Here is a 23,237-nt window from a genome sequence, read left to right as displayed (position 1 = left end):
TTGACCCGGCCGAGCCGCCGTCGGACGCCCGGTGTCGGAGGTCACGGCGGCGTTGGCGGTGGCGTTTTTTTCTACCCGGAAACCGCGGCTGCCGGACCCGGAGACGAGTCTGTGTCGCCACGGCGTGAGCCGGACTGGCCTCTGGGCCTCGCCTGGGCCCCGCGGAGCCCGACGCCGCCCCCGGCGCGGCGGGGAGGATGGTGCCGAGCGGCCCCGGGCCCGCCGCGCGCCGCCGCCAGTGAGCTCTGAGCGGCCGCGGGCGTCCGCCGACCAGCTGGCCCGGCTGGGCCCGGGGCGCGCCGCTGCCCACCGGGGCGGGGTGAGCGGGGCTGGCGGGCCGGGGTCGGGGTCGCGGGGGCCGAGCGCGGGGCCGAGTGGGGGTCGCCGGGGCCGAGCGCGGGGCCGAGTGGGGGTCGCCGGGGCCGAGCGCGGGGCCGAGTGGGGACCGCGCCGCTCGGGAGCGGACCTGCCGGCCGGGTGTCCCCGCAGCCTCTCGGGGCCGCAGCCGCCGCCCGGGTCGCGGTGGGGGTCGCTCCGCCCGGCAGGGTCTGGCCTGCGCCGCCGGCCTGGGCCTGATCCCCGCCGCCGGCTGGCCGCCCGCCCCCGGAGCAGGGCTGCCCGCGGGACCTCCGCGCCGCGCCCGAGGCCTGGACAGTTTGGACTCGGCGCGGGCGCGTTGCTGGTGGCCGGGTCGTGCCCGTGGGGGTCGTGCCGGCGTCCCGCTCGCTCCGCGCAGTAGCGCCCGCGAGGGGGGACGGGAGGGGACGCGGGGGCGCGGGAACGGAGCGCCGGCAGCGCGCTCGCGGGCTCGGTGGCTGCCCCGGGGCGGCGGGTGACCGGCTTCACGCGCACTTGGATGAACTCGGGGGCGGCCGCGGGGGGACCTGGAGGCGCGGAGTTCCGTTTCTCGGGGTGAGCGCCGTGAGCGGTACCCCCGCGCCTGCTGGGCCGCTTCGAGCCTGTGAGCGCCGGCGCCGGGACAGCTGGCGAGGGGCTGCGGTCGGGGCCCGGGGCCTGCGCCGGGGTTGTCAGCGGCAGGCCGCGCCCTCGGTGCCGGCCGGGGGCTTCCGCGCAGCCCGCCCCGGAGCCCAAAGACTGCGGCCCCTCCGGAGCTGCTGCGCGCCTGCCTCGAAGGTGAGCCGCGGTGGGAGCAGGTGGAGGGAATCCAGCGCCGGCCCGGGATGGTTGGATGACGAATGTGTCGTAAGTCGGCTGGTCCCCAGAGCTCTCCGGTCCCCTCGGGGTCTGAGCACGTGGGAGCTGTCTGGGTGCAGCCGCTTGAGCACCTTCCCGCCTCCCCGGTGTGGGAAAGGAGACGGACCTGTTGTGCAGCAGAGACGTTCTTCGCGACCCCAAGCCTGCTTTCTCTCTAGCGTAGTGTGGACTTCCCAGTAGAGGTGTGGGAAGAATGGCTGTGGCCTCGTTGCGGGGGACTGGAAGTGGGGGCCGCCACCCACCCTGGGGTCTGAGATCCCCAAATGCTGAGGGAACACCCTCTGCTTGGGCTGCAGCCGCCGCTGCTGCAGGGAAGAGAGAGCAGACCTGCAGATAGTTCTGGCCGCAGGGAACATGCTTAGAGAGGGCGGGAAGAAGTGGCAGGCCGCAATGGCCCTGTGGCTGTGTTATGCTTAAGTGTCATAAAGGAAGTGGCTTTTAAGGTGGACCTCAGGGGGTCTGGAGCATTTGGGTCTTTCAGAATTAACCCGTGAAATGAAAAAGCAAGGGCCAGTTAATGGAACAGCACCCAGGCTAGGTAGCTGGACAGTGGGGTCCTGCAGTCATTGGCCTCGGAACTCCGTTAAGGGTTAAATGCTCCTCCGGTGCCTGGGTGCTCAGTTAGTTAAGCAACTACCCTCAGCTCAGGTCATGATGCTGGAGGCCCAGGATCGAGTCCTGCATCGGCCTCCCTGCTTGGCGGGGAGTCTGCTTCTCCCTCTGACTCTCCCTCTTCTCTTGCTCTCTCTCTCTCAAATAAATAATAAAATCTTTTTTTAAAAAAAGGGTTAAATTCTTCTCCTTTTCTGCTTCTGCTTCTTTAGGATTTATTTGGGAAGGGGAGAGGGAGAGAATCCTCATGCAGACTCCCCGCTGAGCGTGGGGCCCAACTCCAGGCACCATCCCAGGACCCTGAGATCATGACCTGAGTTTAAATCAAGAGTTGGACACTTAACTGACTCAGCCACTCAAGTGCTCCAGTTAAATGCTTTTCTAAGACAAAAAAAGCCGAGGCTACGCAGTGTGGCTTCTGGTAGATTTCTGGGTTCTAAAGAATTGTTTGCATGGGGTGGGTTTCTTTTGTTCTATTATGCCGCCAGTGACACAAAGCGGTGCTTGACTTATTTTAAGGACAATGAAAAAGATGCTGATGGTGATTTCTGTCTGGTATTAGCAATCAGGAAATTAGATTTGGTGTCTGCACGTTGTTACCGCGCCTGTGTTTAGTTTGCGAGAACACAGCCCTGGTGTGGGCTCTGCCGCTCTGGCTGCAGCCGGGTGATGGACGGCGCTTTTCCGCCGGTTCCCCAGTATTTTCACTGACATCAGTTCACTTCCCAGAAGTGCGGTTTCTCTGACCCAGCATCCTTCAAGGAGGATGCCCTGTAATTGCCTCGCATCATTGTAACCAGTCTCAGGACCTCCCTGACTGCAGCCTTATCCTTTCTTTGAGCGCTGCTCAGGACTGCACTCTGTTGACTTTTTAATGCTTTTAGACGACTCGTCCCTTTCTACCCACTGCTGTGCTTCCTCGTTACAGATGAGCATCTGAAAAAGAGTGGTTTTAACAGGGGCCGCAGCACGACATTAGTCCAGGGACGGACAGTCTGCGTGGTTTTTTTTGTCAGTAGTATGCTGCAGAATTCTGTTGCCATGTAAGAGGGTTTTTAAAAGTATCTTACTAGGACACTACAATTAATATTAAAAATGATCTGTGGAATTTAAGAAACAAAACAGGTGATCATAGGGGAAAAAAGAGGCAAACCAAGGAACAGATTCTCAGTTATGGGGAACAAACTGATGGGTACCAGAGGGGATATGAGCGAGTGCAGGGGTGAAAAAGGTGGTAGGGATTGAGGAGGGCGCTGTTTTCCATGAGCGCTTGGCAGTGTATGTGAGTGTTGAATCACTAAATTGTACACCTAAAACCAGTGTTACTATCTGTTAACTAACTGGAATTCAAATAAACTTGAAAAAAACAAACTGAGCACAGTGTCATAGTGATAAAAAAAAGAAAGTGGAGGAAAGAGCGTTTTTAGCAAATTGATTTTCCATGTTGCATTTGTTTTAATAAATATGGAAATCTTTAAATTATCTTTCCCTGGTACAGATTGAATAAATTTGACCAGAGGTTTGTAGTTTGTATGATTACAGATCTCAGTGTAGTCCTGGGGACTACAGAAGCCTTTGGCGATGACAGTCTGCAAAGTACAGTCATTTGCCAGTTGGTCTTTTATGCTCGTTGGTTAGAAGTGCTGTTTTCATGGTATCTCCCACTTGTTATACTGAATTTGTTACAGTATAATTTCACATTGTTTAGTGTTCATTTAATCTTGTCGTCACTCGTGATTTATTTTTTTAATATCTGTTAATTAAACTCCCAAGTCATTAAACTTTAATGTGGGGATACTTTTAATTTGGTTTTTAAGATGGTCAGCAGTTTAAAAATATTAAAGAACAAAGATAAATTATTTTCTGTTTTGGAACTATGGTGAATTAATTTTAGGAAAAAGGGACAGGGGCATGTTGGAGGTTACAGTGATTTTACGTTATGACTTGGAGAGTGGAACCATGCGTTCATTAATTATAAGTGAGTAAGTACAGCCTGAGTCTGAATTTTGAAACTAAGTCTGCTTACAAACGTAATTATATCAGCCTGTGTTGTTCCTTTCCTTTTTGTCTTTGAGTACTGGTATTGCCTAAAATGCACGTTTAGCAACTAAAACTTTATGCTTTCTGTTGTAATTTCTCTTTTGATCATTTAAACTTCTGGTTATGGTGAAAGTTTTTTCTACACTGAATTATATTAGCTTGAGAAACAAACCATGGACAAAAGCAGCAGAGTGAGGATGGTAGCTGGGCGCTCGAGACCGCCCAGGGTTTCTTTGACGCCAGCAAGTGCCTGCGGCTCTGCCAGGTGTTGCACGATCTGGCGTCCTGTCCGCGAGTGCTCTTTGGTGGGCGCAGCCTCTGCACCCAGCTCAGAGCCTGACTCAGGGCTCAGTCCCACACGACCCTGAGATCATGACCTGAGTTGAGTCTAAGAGTTTGACTCTCGGGGTGCCTGGGTGGCTCAGTGGGTTAAGCCTCTGCCTTCGGCTCAGGTCATGATCCCAGGGTCCTGGGCTCAAGCCCCGCATCGGGCTCTCTGCTCAGGAGGGAGCCTGCTTCCCACTCTCTCTCTGCCTACTTGTGATCTGTGTCTGTCAAATAAATAAATAAAATCTTTAAAAAAAAAAAAAAAAGAGTTGGGCTCTCAACCAGCAGCGCCACCCAGGCACCCCATCACCTTTATTAATGAAGAAAGTGAATAGAATTAAGATTTAATAAAGTTTGGGGCACCTGGGTGGCTCAGTGGTTTAGGCCTCTGCCTTCTGCTCAGGTCATGATCCCAACATCGGGCTCTCTGCTCAGCGGGGAGCCTGCTTCTCCCTCTCTCTCTGCCTGCCTCTCTGCCTACTTGTGATCTCTATCACATAAATAAATAAAAATCTTTAAAAAAAAATTTAATAAAGTTTTTGTTTTGGCCATGAGAGCAGCAGGATCTATTGGGGATTATATATATAAATTTTATTGTTAGAAATTATTACAAAGAGAATACATACTCACTATGGAAAATCTTTTATGTGAGAGTGCGTCGTGCCTGAGCAGGAAGAGGAGAGGGAGAGAGAAGATCCAGTAGATTTCCCGCTGAGCCGGGAGCCTAGTGCGGGGCCTGATTTCACAACCCTGACGTCAGGACCTGAGCTGAAACCAGGAGTTGAGCCACCCAGGTGCCCCTCATTTGGAAATTTTTTAAAAAAGATGTATGTAATCTCAGCAGCTAGAGAGAACCAGCACTGTTTACGTTTGCGGGTGGCTGTCTTTTCACCCCCTGCGGGGGCTTAGGCGCACCCACACGCTCGTCCTTAAACCTGCTGAGCCTCGCTCTGTGTCACCGTAGGTCCTGGCTGTCTGAGGACCGTGGTGTTTCTGCTGGGAGTAGATCCTCCTGTAGCCGTGGCCCTGCTGGTGGGTACCTGGTTTTTCTTTTTCTCCTTCCTTCCTTCCTTCCGTCCGTCCATCCTTCCTTTCTTTCTTTCTTTTCTTTTTTTTTTTTTTTTACCATTTTAAACGCTCCTGAGGGAACTGTGTTAGTTAAATCTTTGGTTTCAGCGAGGAGTATTTTCTCAGGTAAAGTTTTTAGAAGTCACATAGCAGAGGTGGGAGTGTGCTAGGCTTTAATGCTGTTGATCCGTGTGGCCAAGCTGGTCTCTAGCGAGATTAACGGCCCTTTTTCTCCCTTTTTAAAGTGACCGTTGTTTCTCCTAACTTGAAGGTTGCTTGAGGTAACTCCGCAGTAATCTTAGCCTTTGTCTACTTAAATTGCCCCCTGAGGTGTAGTGTTGGCGGTGAACTCATCTCCGAGCTCTAGGTGCTTCACCAGCGGACTTGGATCACGTGCTTGTAGAATTGCCTTTGGGCTGGGTTCTGGTACCTTAAATGCCTAGACTTTGCCAAGAGGCAGCATCACAAGCCCTGGCGGTTTCTCTCTTTATCTTTGTGAAAGTCTCTAATTGAGGTTGGGGTGGGTTTAGGGGAGGGGGCCGGATAGTGTGCTTTCCCTCTGATCTACTCTTCCTATCCCTGTACCGAGCTTAACTTACTCTTTAGTTAGTGACAGTTACTATGATGAAGGTTACAGAAATGTTCTTGTCATTTTTTTGGCAAAGAAATAAATTTGTTTAGCTTTTGTTAAATTTGTATTTGAAAATGCTTGTAGGAAAGGAATTTTAAGTTTGTGAAATATTTAGACTTTTCATTGTTTTATTAAAAAATTTTTAAAAAGCTTGAGGCACCTGGGTGGTTCAGTTGGTCAAGTGTCTGACTCTTGATTTCAGCTCGGATCATGATCTCAGGGTTGTGAGGTCGAGCCCCACATGGTAGGCTCCAGGCTGGCCGTGGAGCCTGCTTGGGGTTCTCTTCCTCTCTGCTCCTTCCCCGTCTCCTTCTCACACGTGCTCTCTAAAAAGAAAACAAACAAATACATAATTAGAAACTTTACTTTTAAGTAAACATAGTTGGCCTCCTCTGGAACTTTCTCTAATTAAATTAGCTATGTTGATGTTTGTTAATTTTTAGGTATTTATGCTGATATTTATCTGCGTGTTTACATTCTGGTGTGACATGGTTTTAATGACTTAGTTTTCTCTAAAAGCTTATTTTAGATTTTTCTATTTTTCTAGATGTTTCATAATTGTAGTTTCAGGTGCTTATGTTTATATATGATTCAGATTTTGTTCTCTTTCTTAATAAACTTTATAAGCATATATAAGAGGCTTCCAACTTTAAATTTACCGAATTCTAAGTTATTATTGATGTTTTTGTTTCTGAATCTTATGACTCTTAACCTAAGTAATGCCATTTCTAGATTTTTATCTTTTTAAAAATACTCAAGTTTTGGGCTTTTTTTCCTAAAATACTCAAGTTTTTAAAAGCAGTTTTAGGTTCACAGCGAAATTGAGAGGAAGGTACAGAAAGCAGTCTGTCCGCACGCGTGCACGGCCTCCTCCATTGTCAGCACCCTCCATCCCCTGCCTCCTCACAGGTGACACATTTGTTAGAATTGGTGAACCTCCTCTGTGGACCTGTCACTAGTACCCAGAGTGCAGTTTACATTAGCACTTGTGTTTGGTGTTGTATGTTCTAGGGGTTTGGAAAAATCTATTTATTTATTATTTATTTTAAGTTTTTTTTTTTTTTTTTAAATTTATTTTACAGCAGGCAGAGAGGGAGGAAGAAGCAGGTTCCCCGCCAAGCAGAGAGCCCGATGCGGGGCTCCATCCCAGGACCCTGAGATCATGACCTGAGCCGAAGGCAGAGGCTTAACCCACTGAGCCACCCAGGTGCCCTGGACAAATTTATAATGACCTGTGTCCACCTGATAGTGTCACGTGGTGTTTTCACTGCCCTGCAGAGCCTCTGTGCTCTGCTTCCCACCCACCGCAGCCTCCGGTCTTCTTATTGGCTCCATTGTTGTACCTTTTGTAGAAGGTCATATAGTTGGGGTCATCCTGTAAGTGGCTTTTCGGATGGGCTTCTTTCATGTAGTCATATGCATTTACGTTTCCCCCTTGCCTTTCACGGCTGAATAGCTCTTTTTTTAGTGCCAAATAATATATTCCATTATCTGGATACGCCACAGTTTATCCATTTACCTACTGAAAGGTATCTGGGTTGCTTCCAAATTGTGGCTGTTATGGATAATGCGCCTATAAAGATTCAAGTGCAGATTTTTGTGTGGACAGAAGTTTTTGTTTTGTTTTGTTTTTTAAGGGGTGAGAGAGGGGGAGAGAGAATCCCAAGCAGGCTGTGTGCCCAGCACAGAGCCTGACGTGGGGCTCAGTCTCATGGACCGGAGATCGTGGCCTGAGCTGAAATCAGGAACCGACCCTTAACTGACTGAGCCACCCTAGCATCCCCATGTGGACATAAGTTTTAAACTCCTGTGGGCAAATACCAAGCAGTGTAGTTGCTGGACCTTATGGATAAGAGTAGGTTTTAATTGGGACGCCTGGGTGGCTCAGTTGGTGAAGCCTCTGCCTTCGGCTCAGGTTGTGATCAGGTGTCCTGGGATCGAGTCCCACATCGGGCTCCTTGCTCAGCAGGGAGCCTGCTTCTGTGCCTGCTGCTCCCGCTCTCTCTCTCTCTCTCTTTCTGACAAATAAATAATATATTGGGGGGAAAAATGAGTATGTTTTAGTTTCGTAAGAAAACACCAAACTGTCTTCCAGAGTGGCTGTTACCATTTTGTACTCCCGTCAGCACTGAATGGGAGTTCCTGTTGCTCCACATCCTCGTCAGCATTTGGTGTTGTCATTGTTCTGGGTTTTGGCCATTCTAGCAGGTGTAGTGATATTTCATTGTTGTTTTAATTTGTATGTTCTGATGACCTACGATGTGGGGCATCTCTTTGTGTACTTATTCACCATCTGTAAATCTTATTTATTGAGCTGTCAAGAGCTAATATTTATTTATTTTACATCTTATTACTATAACTATTTTGGGCTAATTTTTAAATTGTGCTGTTTTTTAAGAGTTCTTTGTATATTTTGGGTAACAGATATGTCTTTTGCAGTATTTTCTCCTAGTCTGTGCTTGTCTTCTCATTCTTTCAACAGTGTGTTTCATAGAGCAGAAATTCGTAATTTTAATGAGCCCAATTTTTTAAAAAGTTTTTATTTAAATTCTAGTTAGTTAGCACCCAGTGTTAAATTAGTTTCAGGTGTGTGGTATAGTGATTCACCACTTCCCTAATACACATCATGACACGTGTACTCCTTAATTTCCGTCCCCTGTTTCATCCATCCCCGCCCCCGCTTCCCCATCTAGCTATAGTATTGTCTAATGTGTTCCAAGAATTATAAGCAGTTAGACCGTTGAGGTAGACGAGATCTAGCTCATGGTGGCTTGCCGTTCTAAGGAGCTTGGACTTCATCCCTTGGCTGTTGGAGCGTGGCGAGAGTTCAGCAGTAACACGACTAGACTGACGTTTGGAGAAGTCACTCTCGCAGCATGTGGGGGATGGACGATGCGACTGGTAGAGGCAGAGCCGGTTGGGACGCTTAGTAATAGCTACAAGAGAAAGGTGATAAGGGCCTGAACTAAGGGCAGCGGCCCAGGAGTGTGGAGAGGAAGAGGAAGTAAGAGATGGTAAAGAAATAGAGTCTTTTAGCACTTAGCAGTTGATTGGATATAGTGGGGAAGGCACAGGCAGTCTGGCTTGTTTTCCAGAGTTACGGATTGAGGTGGGGAATACAGGGGGAAGAATCCTATTGGCAGGAAGGCAGATGAGTTCAGTTTTGGACATGTGGAATGTGTAAGTATAAAGATGCTCGCTGGGCTCGTGGATGTCGAGCTCTTAGAGTTGTGGAGGGCTGATACCTCTTCACATGAAGGTGGGGGAAATGGGTGAACCTGAAAGAGATTTCGGAAAGAAGAGCTACAGGATTAGCTAGTGGGTTTGGTTGGTGGTCGTGGTGAGGCCATGACCATGATTTAGGTAAAGAAGGAGTATTTTTTTTTTTTTGGGGGGGGGGGTCAAGTTCTGTTAAGTTCTAAGAAATAAAAACTCATATCTTACACATATCTTACCCACAGACTCATACACAGTTTGAAAATGCATGTGCAGATAATTCATTTAATTTCGTGATACTGGGATGACTTAGTCCTACTAGTTAAGGAGAGCGTGATCATGGCTGATCATTTTCTTATCTCTTACGAATAGAAATTAAAAGGTCCAGATAAAATGTGGCAGACATAAACCAGTCATGTAGTTTTAAAAAACCACAATCATGTTAAGTTTATCCAAGGAACGCAGATATGAGTTAGCATGAGAATGTCAGCGTATAGTTATTGTCAACAGATCAAAGAGAAAAAGTTGATAAGAAGTTGCAGAGAAAGTGATCATTAAAATGTAACTCCTATTTGTAAGGAAAGTCTTTTTGCATGCTTGAATTGGAGGAGTTCTTTCTTTCTTTCTTTCTTTCTTTCTTTCTTTCTTTCTTTCTTTTTTAAAGATTTTATTTATTTATTTGACAGAGATCACAGGTAGGCAGAGAGGCAGGCAGAGAGAGAGGAGGAAGCAGGCTCCCCGCTGAGCAGAGAGCCAAATGCGGGGCTCGATCCCAGGACCCTGAGATCATGACCTGAGCCGAAGGCAGAGACTTTAACCCACTGAACCACCCAGGTGCCCCGGAGGAGTACTTTCTTAACCTGGCAAGGGGTTTCTTTCAGAAACCTTTAACATACACGGTAGTTAATACTGAAACACTTAGAAGCATTCTCTTTAAAGGCAGGAATCGACTGTTGCCACTTCTCTTCATCATTTCACTGAACATTTTAGTCAAAGTTGTAAGAAGAATAAATAGGGGCTGGAAAGGAAGAAATATTTACTAGTTTGCAATGTGACTGTCTACACAAAATCCAAGGAAAGCTACAAATAACCTAGTTAGAATTTAAAAGATTTCAGCGGTGTGTCTGGAAGCAACCAAAGCCTGTTGCTTTTATATACATCAGCAGTAAGAAATGTAATTTTTAGGAGATGCTGTCAGTGATACCTGCATAAATCAGTATTTTTTGAATCTAATAAGGTACATAAGAAGTTTTAAAAAATTACTGAAAAACATAAATGAACCCAAGTAAATTAAGACAGATTCTGTTCAGAGACTGGGGACCTCAGTGTTATAAAGATGTCATTTCTTCCCCAAATTAGTAGTCTGTTTGGTACAGTTTCAGTTTAAAACTCAACTAGATTTTCCTGAGAACTTTATAGGTAGGACCTAAAATTCATACAGCAGAGTAAAGGGCCAAGAAGAGCTCAGACGATTTTGAATAAAAGTAAAATGTTAGAATTCTTGTATTAGATGGCAAGATTTCAAACGGTACCAAGGTGGGGAGATGCAGACACCATGATGGGACATTAGAAAAGCCTAGAGACAAACCCACATTCATCTGGGAGCTTTGTGTGTATGAGAGAGGTAGCCTTCCAAATCCATGGGAAATCCATGTTCAGTATAAAACCATCTTCAGTGAATGATATTGGGTAATTGGCCTCCTATATCGAAAAAGATTAAATGAGAAGCCTACTAAATTCTGGAATCTCAAATCAATTCCAAGTCGATAAGAGACTAAAAGTCAAACTCTAAGACTTGAAGAGAAAAATAACGAAAGAGAATTAAATAACGTACGCATACACATCATCGTAAAAGGAAAGGGGGGATAAATACATTAGAATCAAGAACTCGTAGCTATCACGGAAATGCAGACCACAGCACGGTGGTCTGCACACCCATTAAGGTGGCAGTAATGAACAAGGCAGTGACGAGCGTGGGTGATGCGGTGGGGAAAAGCACTCACTATCTGGCGGTGCGGATGCGGAGTGGGGCAGTTGCTTTGGAAAACAGCCCGGCAGGTTCTCAGAAGGTTAAACCTGTGGTTACCACATGACCCAGCAGTGCCACTCTTGGGGTATGTAGGACAGACAGCAGCCAGGAGAAGTGGACACCTGTGTCCATACAATAAATGACACATGCATGTTCGTAGCAGCCTGACTCAGAGTGGATGAAAGGTAGAAACAGACGTCTGTCAGCTGACGCGTGGATGTGCAAAATACGTGAATAAAGTATTTCATACAGTGGAGTATTTGGGGCAACAAAAAGGGAGGAAGTACTGATACGTGCGACATCACGGACCAACCCGGACACACCGTGCTAGGGGAGAGCAGCCAGTCACCAAGGGCCACATACTGCAAGTCCATTCCTGTGCAGCGTTTGGAATGGGCAGATCTGTAGAGACCAGCTCTGTTAGTGGTTGTCTTAGGGCCGGAGGGGATGGGGGGTAACTCCTAAAGCGCGGCGGTTTCTTTATGAGACGATGAAAATGATTGAAAATTGATTATAGTGAAGGTTGCCCAGTTTTGTGAGTTGATTTGTGCATGTTAAATGGGTGAATTATATGTAAATTATATATCAAGAGAGTTGTTGAAAAAATACAAGAACCTTTCATATGGTAAAAGGTACCATAAACTGTATTAAAGGAAGTCCACAGAAGTCATCAAGTGTAATGTATAAGTAACATATGTATAGATACGCATTTATGTAACATATACATAACATATGTATACATTACGTTATGTGTAACGTAAAAAACTGGAAAAGGAGTAGGCTTCAGAATATAAAAACTCCTGAGCTTTAGTGAGAAATGGACGAAAGGCTGATAAGTAGCCAAAAGACTGAGACAGTTTCCTTAGGAAGAAGCCGTAAGACGAAGAGGAAAATAATGGCTAAGAAATGGCGATTTCTTTAAATGGCTGAGAAAGCAGTGGAGATGGTCAGTCTGAGGGAGACGCAATTTAAATAGTGAGGAGGGCACCTGGGGCTCAGTCGGGAAGCCTCTGCCTTCGGCCCTGGTCACGATCCCAGGGTCCTGCCCTGGACTCCCTGCTCGGCCGAGTCTGCTTCTCCCTCTGCCCCGCTCCCGCTCCTGCTCACGCGCCTGCTCTCTCGCAAAAATAAAAATTAAAACAAAACAAAACAAAACGATGAGATAACATTTCGCAGCGATCTTACTGGTGGTCCCAGTGAGTAAGCTTGCTTCAGAGTGTGGAGTGTTGGTCCTGATGTCGGGGAGTAGACTGAGCCCTTCCCGTTGCTGGTGGGACTCCTTGGAGAGCTGTGTGGTGTGACCTGGTCTGGTGGCCGAGGGGCCTACCCTGTGGCCCAGGCCCCTCCTGTGCGAGCTGCAGGGCCTGGTGTGGGAACTGGGAGGACCCCAGGCCTCAGCCGCACTTGCGCACGGTGTGGCTGGTGCGTCCGGCAGCCGCGGATCTGCAGAGATCAAAGCTCCAACCGTGGGAATGAGACTAGCGTCAGAATCTAGTCAGTGTCTCATGTTCCACAAGTTTCTGTGTGCAGTGCCAGTAATTGTGTGTGTGTGTATGTGTGTGTGTGTGTGTGTGTATAGTAAAAGGACACAAAACACGCGGGGATGTTGCTCTGGGAGGAGCACAAAGGATATTATTTCACATCTCAAAGGACTCTTGGTGAGAGTGAGGCAGGACATAGCCCGGCTTCCTGCACGTGGTCGCTGTTGGTTCTTAGGGCGTGTTGATGCATATTTTTCTCTCAAACTTAAAAGCTGTTACAGATTTTTTTTTAGTTGCTTTTTTTAGTGTTGTCTCGGTTCATGTATAGACTTGCTCATTGTGTGTCAGCTTCTGTACTGGGGCCAGGAACGAGGGGGCTAGGGCAGTGAATAAGACTGGCAAGATTTCGGGGCATCTGGGTGGCTCAGTGGGCTAAGCCTCTACCTTCGGCTCAGGTCATGATCTCAGGGTCCTGGGATCGAGCCCCGCATCGGGCTCTCTGCTCAGCAGGGAGCCTGCTTCCTCCTCTCTCTCTGCTTCTCTGCCTACTTATGATCTCTGTCTGTCAAATAAATAAATAAATAATCTTAAAAAACAAAAAACAAAAAACCAGACTGCAGTGCAGAGCAGTCCATCGAGGAGCCCACAGGAAAAATAAATCCTGTTACATAGAGCCAGGCACCAGAGAAGGAAACCACGGCAGGGATCGTAGGGTTTCTTTGGGCGAGACGGTCCCTGAGTCTAACGATTCGTCCCTTTCAGGTGGAGCTGATGGGAATAATGTTCAGCATCAACCCCCTGGAGAACCTGAAGCTGTACATCAGCAGCCGGCCTCCCCTCGTGGTCTTCATGATCAGTGTCAGCGCCATGGCGATAGCTTTCCTGACCTTGGGCTATTTCTTCAAAATCAAGGAGATTAAGTCACCGGAAATGGCGGAGGTATCGTATGTTCCAAGTCTTCCTCTCGGGCTGGCCAGGCCTTCCACGGTAGGGGAGCAGCCTTGGGCTCTCCACACACCTTTCCTTTGAACGCGGTGAGAAAGCAGCGTTTTCCCCAGCATCTGTCTTCCATCCCCGTGTGGTTCACTGTGAATACATCTAGTCAGACAGTGTTGATTTAAGTGATGTTACCAGTTTCAGTTAGACTGCTTCAGCGGTGAACCGTGCGTCTGGGAAGTATATTGTAAAGTGTGTCAGGAACTTAGAGAACTAACATGCTTGCTATTATTAACTTAATAAATCAGCAAATTTATTATTAAAGTTTTGAATTAGCTAATTGCTATTTTTAAAAACTGTAAACATTTGTTCTTTTGAGGCCCTGTGTCATCACGGAGTTTTAGTAGCCATACTGATAGCTTTTCCGTTTTCTGAGGAGGGACACTGAAGAAATACAAAGCTGGATCTTATTTCCAAATATGTATGTTTTTATTAAGCAGAGCTTCCATTTTCTGCACACTGGCCTTCTAGACTTTACACTGTGGTCAGTTTAAATAAATTATTAGGGTGTTGCCCTTTAAACCTTAATCTAGGCAAATAATGGTTTGAATCCTCATAATATGGGTTCTAAAAGATGTATTTTTGCATATACCAAGAAAACAACACAAAGTTAACAGTTCTTATTTAATGGAGCTGAATGATAATGTACCTATTACAAAATGTATTTGACAACGTTAGGAATTATGCTGAATTAAAGGTATGGTAAATTACTGGTGGTTGTGGTTTCTCTTAGGACAAATGAGTTCCTGCCTTAGTAGACTTATGGGGTGCCTTCTCTTCTGGGGTGCGTGCCTTGGTGGGAGCGGGAACGGGGGCGGGATTGGAATCGCGCTGCGCCTGCCTTGTGTGCGCCCCGTGCAGGAGAGGAGGGCTCTTCCTCGGTGTAGCAGGGGCGTGGCGGGCTCTTCCTCGGTGTAGCAGGGGCGTGGCTTGCTCTGTGCTCTGTTCTCAGTGCTCTCGGTCCTAGACTACCTTGGCAGGAGGGCGTCCCCTTCACAAGCGAACTTTTTCACAAAGTTTAAGTGACAAGTGTTAGCTATTCTGCCAGGAAACCCTTTCAAACTGTTTCTAACCAAGAAGAGTACAGGCTGGTTCAGCTCTCCCTCTGCCCTGACTCTGCCCGAGTCTTTAAAGGTCGTGCAGATAGCCTGTGCCCACATTAGGGCTGAAAACGAATATTCTAGCCACAACCAGGGCTCTGCGGCATCCTGGCATTGCTTTTCCTCAGAGCCCAGGGCCACGGTGAGCACTTGGCCAGCACCAGTGGTTAAGGCAGCCTGGATGATCAGTCCTTAGTCATCGGAATGGTGCCTGACATTGGCTTTGGCTGTCTGTCCAGAATGGGCTCGTGGTCTGCAGGAAGGCAGTGCCAAGCTGGTGCAGAACTGTGGTCATGATCGACTTCGTGGTTTTCTTTCCTTTCCTTTTCTTTCTTTTTTTTTGTTTTTTAAGATTTTATTTATTTATTTGACAGAGTTCACAAGCAGGCAGAGAGGCAGGCAGAGAGAGAGGAGGGAAGCAGGCTCCCCACCAAGCAGGGAGCCCGATGCCGGGCTAGATCCCAGGACCCTGAGATCGTGACCTGAGCCGAAGGCAGAAGCTTAACACACTGAGCCAACCAGGCGCCCCATGATTTTATTTTCAAATGAGGATCTTAGAAATATGGGAAAAGTTAGGGGCTATGAATCAAAAAACTTAATCCTGCTTCTGCCGTCACCTGTGGAATTAAGAGAGTCCATAAGGCTGCCCTTGGCCTCAGTTCCCTCATGTCTGGAATATGAAGGAATGTACTAGAATGTTCCTGTTCAGCCCCAGTGTTTTTGAGTGGTCGGTCGACTCTGTAGGTTTGGAGGAGTGTAGTTTGATGCACCCGCCGTAGCTGCTGCAGACTGATGGACCGGGTTCTCTAAAGGTAGACTCGCTGGCCACTCCAGGATTGCTCCAGCAGCGCCCTGCCCTGCCCTGCCCTCCCCTCCCCTCCCCTGCTCCTCATTAGAGTGATCGAAGTATAACTCGATTAGTCCTCACATCTGACAGCTTCTTGTAGACTAATGTTGCCTGAAGGAAGTCAGTGTCTCACCCAGGGCTAGTGTGTTCTTCCCTTTCAGCCCGAGTTCATCTTTGCTTTTTGTGAAAATTAAATTAAAATAGAACCCGGTGAGTACTTTATTATTGTTGGTTTCGGTTGAACCATGACATAAGCAGCTGTGTATATATTTAAAACTGCCTATGATTTAAACCGCCAATACAGAAGTGAGGAGATGCCAGAAAACATCTTTTCTCCTCCTTTTTTAAGTTGTTCTGCTTTAAGGTGGTCACGATTGAAAGGCCGTGACAAGGGGGCCATACTGGTGTTGGTACTGACGGTGGTGAACTGACCTTTCCAGGAATTATTTTAAGGCAGCTTTATTTATTTATTTATTTAGTTTTATTTATTTAAGTACCTTTGGAGCCAACATGGACCTCAAACTCACGACCCTGACCGAGACCAGGAGTCGCGTGCTTTTCTGACTGAGCCAGCCAGGCACCCCCGACAGCCTTATGTAAAAGTGCACTGGGCTGGTTCTGTCAGGGGAGTGGGTGACTCGATCTCGGGGCTGTGAGTCTGAACTGCACGTTGGGTGTAGAGATTACTTAAAAGTCTTAGAAAAAACAAGTAACTAATCACATCTGCTAAGTGAATTTGGATTAATGCTTTTACTACTTTCATTCAAGCTTTCTTTTCAAGTTTTGTTCTCAAGCTAGATCATTTTCTCTAAGTATAATATTCTGTTTTTTTATGCATTTTCTTGAATAAGCCGGTTTAATCTCCTAGTTTATTTCGTATCTCATGCCAGTGAAGAGTTCGTATTTTAGATTGTGAATGTGAGAATGGTTTGGAGAACCAGCACCGTTATGCCACTGCGAGAGGCTGGTGGCTGTATTGTCGTAGTTATTTTCAGCGCTTAACTCTGTGGCTCCGTGACCCCACCCAGGGGCCCTGGCTGTAGGGCCAGGGGCGGCGCTTTCCGACGGCCCTCACTTCCTTTTCTTACACCTCTGTTTTCTCCCACCGCAGGACTGGAATACGTTTCTGCTGCGGTTCAACGATCTGGACTTGTGTGTATCCGAGAACGAAACACTGAAGCACCTCACAAACGACACCACAACCCCGGAGAGCACGGCGGCCAGCGGGCAGGCCAGAGCGTCCACCCAGTCCCCGCAGGCCCTGGAGGACGCGGGCCCACTGAACATCTCAGTGGCCATCACGCTGACCTTGGACCCGCTGAAGCCCTTCGGAGGGTACTCCCGCAATGTCACCCATCTGTGCTCGACCATTCTGGGCCATCAGATTGGACTTTCAGGTATGTGAGTGTCACCCTTTTCCGTTCAGGTTTTCTTAGGCAGCAACTTCTAAGACAGAGGATCAGTGGTATATGGTTTTTACTCGTCAGATTATTGTTTTTACACGTGTCCTCTTTTCTTGAGTTGGAGCTAAATGAAGTTAAGAAGGAGCTGTTTTTGCTGCGTCTTCACCTAAAGTGCTTGGTGTACAGTAGGCTCTCAACACAGCGGCTGAGAGGACACTTTAAGGCTGAGCTCCGGTTTTAATTTTTACAAACACAAAATTTTTATTCAGGTTTTTTCATCTTAGAGTTTTCACTACATACTACAAATATTGTTACTAGTTTACAAATTTTTGAATGCGCACCCACATTAGCTCAGCACTGTGCCAGCTGCTGGGAAGAACAAGAAAAAGCCCAAGACCTGGTCTTGTCTGTTGGAATTTTAGGATCACAGAAGAGACAAATATAACATGAGTTAATATTTATCGAACACGTAACAATAGTTCCTGGCACAAAGGAGATGCTATACTGACTGCCAGGCCTCCCTCTCAGCAGGGAGCTCTTCTCTCTCTCTCTCCCTCTGCCCCTCCCCCTGCTTGTACTCTTTCCCTCTCTCTTAAATGAATTAAAAAAAAAAAAAAAAAGTGAAAATAACCATCAGTAGAACATTGAGCCCTGCTCTTGGACCAGTGGGGCGTTCTGACCGTGACAGACTGCAAGTGATTCAGGAGACAGTTGAGGACGTAGCAGAAGCTGGAGTGACTAGGACAGGCTTCCTACGGAGGCCCAGATCTTAGAAGAATAGTCTTTGGTTCTTTGTTACCAAGGGCCTCTCCGTCCTTGGAGGAACTTGGGAGTGCCTGGCTGACCTCTGCTGGCTCTTCCGGCTGAGAGCTGTTCCCACAGGAGTGCGGGAAGGTGACTCTGGGAGTGGGTGGACCGTCTCCTTCTGCTGTGGTACTAGACCTTGGTTTTCGTTGAAGCTTCTTTATCCCTTATCAGTTCCCAACCTTCCTGAAGTCTGGTAGACCCCCGGATCCTTGGTCTGCTCACATGTGGAAGGGAGCAGTAACGCTTCTCTGGTCATGTTTGTGGGATGGCGTGTGTTTTATGTGACGTGATACATCTAACAGCAATTTGGAAATGGCACGAGTGCCGTACAGGTGCTAGAACAGCGGATGTCGTAACTCAGCCAGCCCCCAACTTTCTACCTTGGGCACTGGGGGCCCTTGTTGCCTGGCATCTCTGGGCCCTGGCTAACAGTGGCTCCTTTCCGTTTGCCACATGCGGGCTCTCCCGGGTGAGCAGGCCTCGGAGTCTGGCTCCAAGCTCTAGTTCCTGAAATCCCGCACAGGCAGATGTCTCGCTTCTCTGGGCTGATAGGGGATTCCTGGGTGAGTTTGATTCCAGGATTCCTTGGAATCCCAGAGCATAATGCATAGATGAGTTCCTGCCTTGATTTACCAACGCTCCACCCCCATTTCTCTCTCGTAGGCAGGGAAGCCCACGAGGAGATCAACATTACCTTTACCCTGCCTACAGCTTGGAGTTCGGACGACTGTGCCCTTCACGGTCACTGCGAGCAGGTGGTGTTCACCACGTGCATGACCCTCACAGCCAACCCTGGGGTGTTCCCCGTCACCGTGTAAGTGTTTTCCGGAACCCCGTGGCTGCGCGCCGGAAGCCCCGTTGACCAGGAGTGGGACTGGGGCGCTTGGGCAGGTTCTGGGGAAGCTTGCGGTAAACGACTAGACACGGCTGTCCCGGCAGGCCCATCTGAAGGGTTATTTGAGTTGAGTTTGGGATCCTAAGGTAGAACTCGGCATTGAGGATTGGAGAGTGAGTGATGCTTGAGCAGGGACTGAAAGCATCCGCTCTGCTTACCGTGCTGGGCCGCCTGTCCTGTCGGTGCAAGCGTGTCACACCGAGTAAGTAGGAGCTGATGTGTCACCAGCAGGACTTAGGAGGAAGCCTCCAGAAAGATGAAGCTTTAGTCATTGCGACCGGGAGCGAAACAGTGTCTGTGTCTGAAACTTGTGCCTCATCTGTTTTGAGCAGCTGTCCATGTCACCGTGGATAAGTTTTAAGGTTTGGGTTTTTTTTGCCTCTTTATAATGGAGATAATGATCTGTAAGTACATGAAATGTGTAAAATGTAGCCTATTTAAGAGAATTCTAAGATGAATTCTGGTTTTTTATTTAATTATTTTTATTAACCTGCAATGTAGATGAGTTCTTTTTAAAGAAGAAGAATTACTCAGGGGGCGCCTGGGTGGTTCAGTCAGTTGACATCTGACGTGATTTCGGCTCAGGTCATGATCTCGGGGTCGTGAGGTGGAGCCTTACGTCGGGCTCTGCGCTGGGCATCGAGTCTGCTTGAGCGTCTCCCTCTGCCTGTCCCCTACGCACGTGCACGCACTCTCTCGCTCGCTCGCTCGTGCTCTCAAAAAATAATTACTCTGGGATCTACCTGTTTTAGATATTTGGAGGTTTGTAGGACAAGATCAGGTAAGTGTTACTTGCTGTCGGAGAAGTTTGTGTATAAAACTTTCAGTTGTGACTGAGAATTTAGTTAATTTACAAAAATGGGCCTAAAAGGGCCAGGCCTCTCTTTGGCTACATCACAGGGAAGAGAACCATGGTTGGTTGACTTGTGAAGCCAGAAATCTTAACAAGCAGACTTAACAAACAGACTTGCCTGTTTCTTGCTCCGTTAGGTGTTCGTTAAATTAAAAAAAAAAAACCTGTAAGCTAAAAAGAACGTAAGGGTCTTCATCTTAAAGAAATGTATGTTGCTTCTTTCTCTTCTCCACACGGGACGCCATGCTCAGTGCGGCGCCTGGGCCGTCGGGGAGGCCCGGGTGAGGGCATCAGGCCGCTGAGCCTTGTCTTGCGCTCTCTTCCCCGCAGACAGCCACCACACTGTGTTCCCGACACGTACAGCAACGCCACGCTCTGGTACAAGATCTTCACGACCGCGAGAGACGCCAACACAAAATATGCTCAGGATTACAACCCTTTCTGGTGTTACAAGGGGGCCATTGGAAAAGTCTATCATGCTTTGAATCCCAAGCTTACAGTTATTGTTCCAGACGTAAGTGAGAGAAGTTGTGTGTCTGTGTGTCTGTGTGTCTGCCTGCATCTGGGGACAGTCACCTAGGCCCTCTACCTCCTTGAGTGCGCTTAGCCCTTCCCCTTCTGGATTTCCAGCTGGGCCAGGAGACTAGGGGTGGTAGCGGGGGCCCGGGTGGAGCTGCCACCCCATTGGTTAAGGGCGCTCTGCGTCTGTTCTTCATTTTCTGCTTTGGTCACCAGCGGTTACGTTTGTCACGCGGCCGTCGTGTTCCAGGGACACGTGTACCGTCTGCTCACTCCCGCGGTCACTCTGGGTGTGAACATGAATAGTAAATCGTGTGAATTTCAGAAAGGTGGAAGTCAATTGGAAGAGGAGAGTCTTTGGCGAGATACCGAGGGCTGGTAGGGTTTTACCTAACAAGGAGGAAGACGCTGTAACCCGCCTGCTGGGGTTGGTTCGGCCTCGTGCCCAGCCTTGAACCCGCTTTTAACGGACTGCACGGATTTTTCTAAGTGTCTGCACTTTTCTTCCTGTCTGTGTATGGTAGCTAGACGTCTTCTGGCCTGATTCTTTTCTCTTTCTTCTGTCGAGCTGTAGCAGTTGGTGGGCTGGGGCTGCGGGACTGAGCAACAGAGCCAGGCTGGGCACCGGGCAGGGGCCGGGGGCTGGAAGACGTGTCGGTGCCTCGCCGAGGCTTTCAGACTGTGTGCGTTTGGGCTGTAGGGCCTTGCAGAGCAGACGTGAGGGAGACGGGTCTGCCCAACCCATGAGCGTTTGTGGGCTGGAGCCCAAGGGCCCAAGGCTGATGTTTCGAGGCCTGGAGGTGCGTGCGTGTGTGTGCGCGTGTGTGAAGGAAAAGGGGTGGGAGCAGGGTCGGCATGTGGCACCTGGCAGGCCTGGCGATGGTGACCGCGTGCGGGAAGTCAGAGGAGACTGAATCAAGGACTTGGACAGTGAGAAAAAGACCGAAGGAAGCCGCCCGTGGGGAGAGGCCTTCTTGGCGGGAGTGTAGGGAGGATTGGGGAAGACAGGCTTGGGCTGTCAGAGGAAGGGGCGGAGGAGAAGGGTAAGGGTTAAAGCCCCTGGGTCTCTGGGGCTTCCTGGGGACAGGGGGTCCTGGGGCAGGGTCCTGGGCAGTGTGGGAGTGCAGAAGCCAGGGCAGGGGCTGCCTTAGGAAGAAGTGGGTGGCCCCAGGAACAGCGTCTTTACTTAGACCCGGTTTTAATAGTTTAGAAGAGGAACAGAACCCTCTCTCCTTCCAGTTAAGAATTCAAGTTGAGGGGAGTCTGGAGGTTATGAACCCATTTCCAGAATCCTAGCAGTGACGTCTTCCAGCAACTCAGTGCGATGTTTCTGGCTTGTTCTCTTTATTCAGGACGACCGTTCATTAATAAATTTGCATCTCATGCACACCAGCTACTTCCTCTTCGTGATGGTGATAACCATGTTTTGCTACGCGGTCATCAAAGGCAGACCCAGCAAGTTGCGTCAGAGCAATCCCGACTTCTGTCCCGAAAAGGTGAGCAGTGGACGGGTGTGGCCCAGCACTGTTGCTGGAGACTCTGCAGACTGAACGTCCCGCGTGGTCCTGATCCCTCTGTGGCTGGCGGCTCGTCTCCTGCAGAGAGCTTAGGTCCTGTGTGTATCTGTAGTGGTCTGCCCCCAGCCGCACACCCACTGCATGGCTGGGAACTGGGAACTGTTCTCAGAGCCCCGGGCGGGCGGCGGGGGGGGTGGGCAGCGGACCCTGGCAGGGCTGCTTCCTCTCTGCTTCTGTCAGCTGGAGGAGCCGCCTCGCAGAATCCTGACCGTGGTCTCAATACTGCGACCTCTGTCTCGGCAGGGGGTTCTGCTGGATCGGCCGCTCGCGGCGGAGACTTTCGGGTTGCTGTTCATGCCCTGCTAAGTGAGATCTTTTTTCCCTAGGGAGTTAGTCATTCCTCTGCCCGCTAGATGCCTGCCATGTAGCTCCCGGTGTTTGGTTGATAAAGGGTCTGGATCACCGGTGAGGGCGCCGGTGGGACTGAGTTCTGCGGGCTCTGCTGTGTGGCGGGCTCATCGTGTTCTCTTTCAGGTGGCTTTGGCCGATGCCTAACCCCACAACTGCCCGTTCTCTGAGAGAGACTGAGAGAACCATAATCATTGCCTGCTGAACCCAGCCTGGGCCTGGACACTCTGTGAATATATTATCTCGCAATGTTGGGTTATTCCAGCCAAAGACATTTCAAGTGCCTGTAACTGATTTGTATATATTTATAAAATCTATTCAGAAATTGGTCCAATGATGCACGTGCTTCGCACTGGGTGCAGCCGAAAGCCTTCAGCCCCACCGCGGACTTGGTGGGATGCGCCTGCGCCGCCGGGGAGGACGGGGAGCTCGCTGCGGCGGAGCGGACCGTGCCGTCTTCCCCGCGGTCACGGGCGTTTCATGGCTGGCGGGGTTGAGGTTTGCTTCGGTCCTTGTCTCAGCCCGTATGTACAGAATGTTCGAAACCGTCTGCACCTTCGATGTGATACTGCATTTCCAAAGCCACCAATCCATTTTGTGGATTTTACTTGTCTGTGGCTTAATAATCATGGTGACAACAATAATCCCTTTTTCTCCGTTTTGCTTGCAAGGAAACATGCCTGTCTTTCTTATTTCTTGTTTTGTTTTTTTTTCCTTTGAAAAGAAAAGTAAAATAGTCACATTTTAATACTACTCTAGTTAGGACAGACTTGTGCTTTCATCTTGAGTAAAAAGTTAACTATTGAAAAATCACCTACATGGTAAAGATCTAAGTTTCATTTTCCATACAGACGGTGAGGAACCCGGTCTTGTGTGAGTCGAGTTGGCACACAATCTTCCACTGTCTTCTCTCTTGTCCCTTTCCTCCATTATAAAAGTTAAAGCAGCGTCCTCACTCAAAAGAGCTTAAAAATGAAGTAAATGGCTCTAGAGTAGAAATTAGCTATTCTGTTTGCTGGAATGCTGACGGCAGTTTGGAAAGAGAAAGCTGGTTCAGCCTAATGGTTGTGCAGGAGTTTCTTGTCTTCCTTGAAGAGGGAGTGGGTTTTCTTCCTTCTGCTTTTCGCATCTCTGTCTCTGCAGTGAACATGGCTTCGGAAGGAAGTGGCAGCTGGTAGATCCGGGCACGTCATGGTGCCTGTGGAACTGGAAGGGAGGCCGCCCCGATCCGCCGTGTCTGAGGAAGACAAAAAGCATTTTTCTTTCCTGTGGC

At 48.7% G+C, this 23,237-nt stretch overlaps 1 protein-coding gene across 2 annotated transcripts; it reads left to right on the top strand.

Annotated features, from left to right (window-relative positions):
* The first annotated feature begins 22 nt into the window (after window positions 1-22).
* Window positions 23-22,692, top strand: TMEM248 (transmembrane protein 248). 2 transcript variants are annotated; one of them, XM_032328385.1, is made up of 7 exons: window positions 23-319; window positions 13,382-13,558; window positions 16,674-16,959; window positions 18,436-18,586; window positions 19,851-20,034; window positions 21,392-21,535; window positions 22,091-22,692. In XM_032328385.1, the coding sequence occupies exons 2-7, from the start codon at window positions 13,391-13,393 to the stop codon at window positions 22,109-22,111; spliced, it is 954 nt and encodes a 317-aa protein (XP_032184276.1). In that variant the 5' UTR covers window positions 23-319; window positions 13,382-13,390; the 3' UTR covers window positions 22,112-22,692. The 2 variants fall into 2 exon arrangements, with proteins under 2 accessions (XP_032184276.1, XP_032184277.1); XM_032328386.1 differs by lacking the exon at window positions 23-319 and adding an exon at window positions 5,122-5,226.
* The last annotated feature ends 545 nt before the right edge of the window (window positions 22,693-23,237 follow it).

This window comes from Mustela erminea, chromosome 20 (assembly GCF_009829155.1).
Source record: "Mustela erminea isolate mMusErm1 chromosome 20, mMusErm1.Pri, whole genome shotgun sequence".
NCBI lineage: Eukaryota > Metazoa > Chordata > Mammalia > Carnivora > Mustelidae > Mustela > Mustela erminea.
Note: the sequence above shows the minus strand (reverse complement) of the source record. Positions and strands in the feature narration are given on the sequence as shown.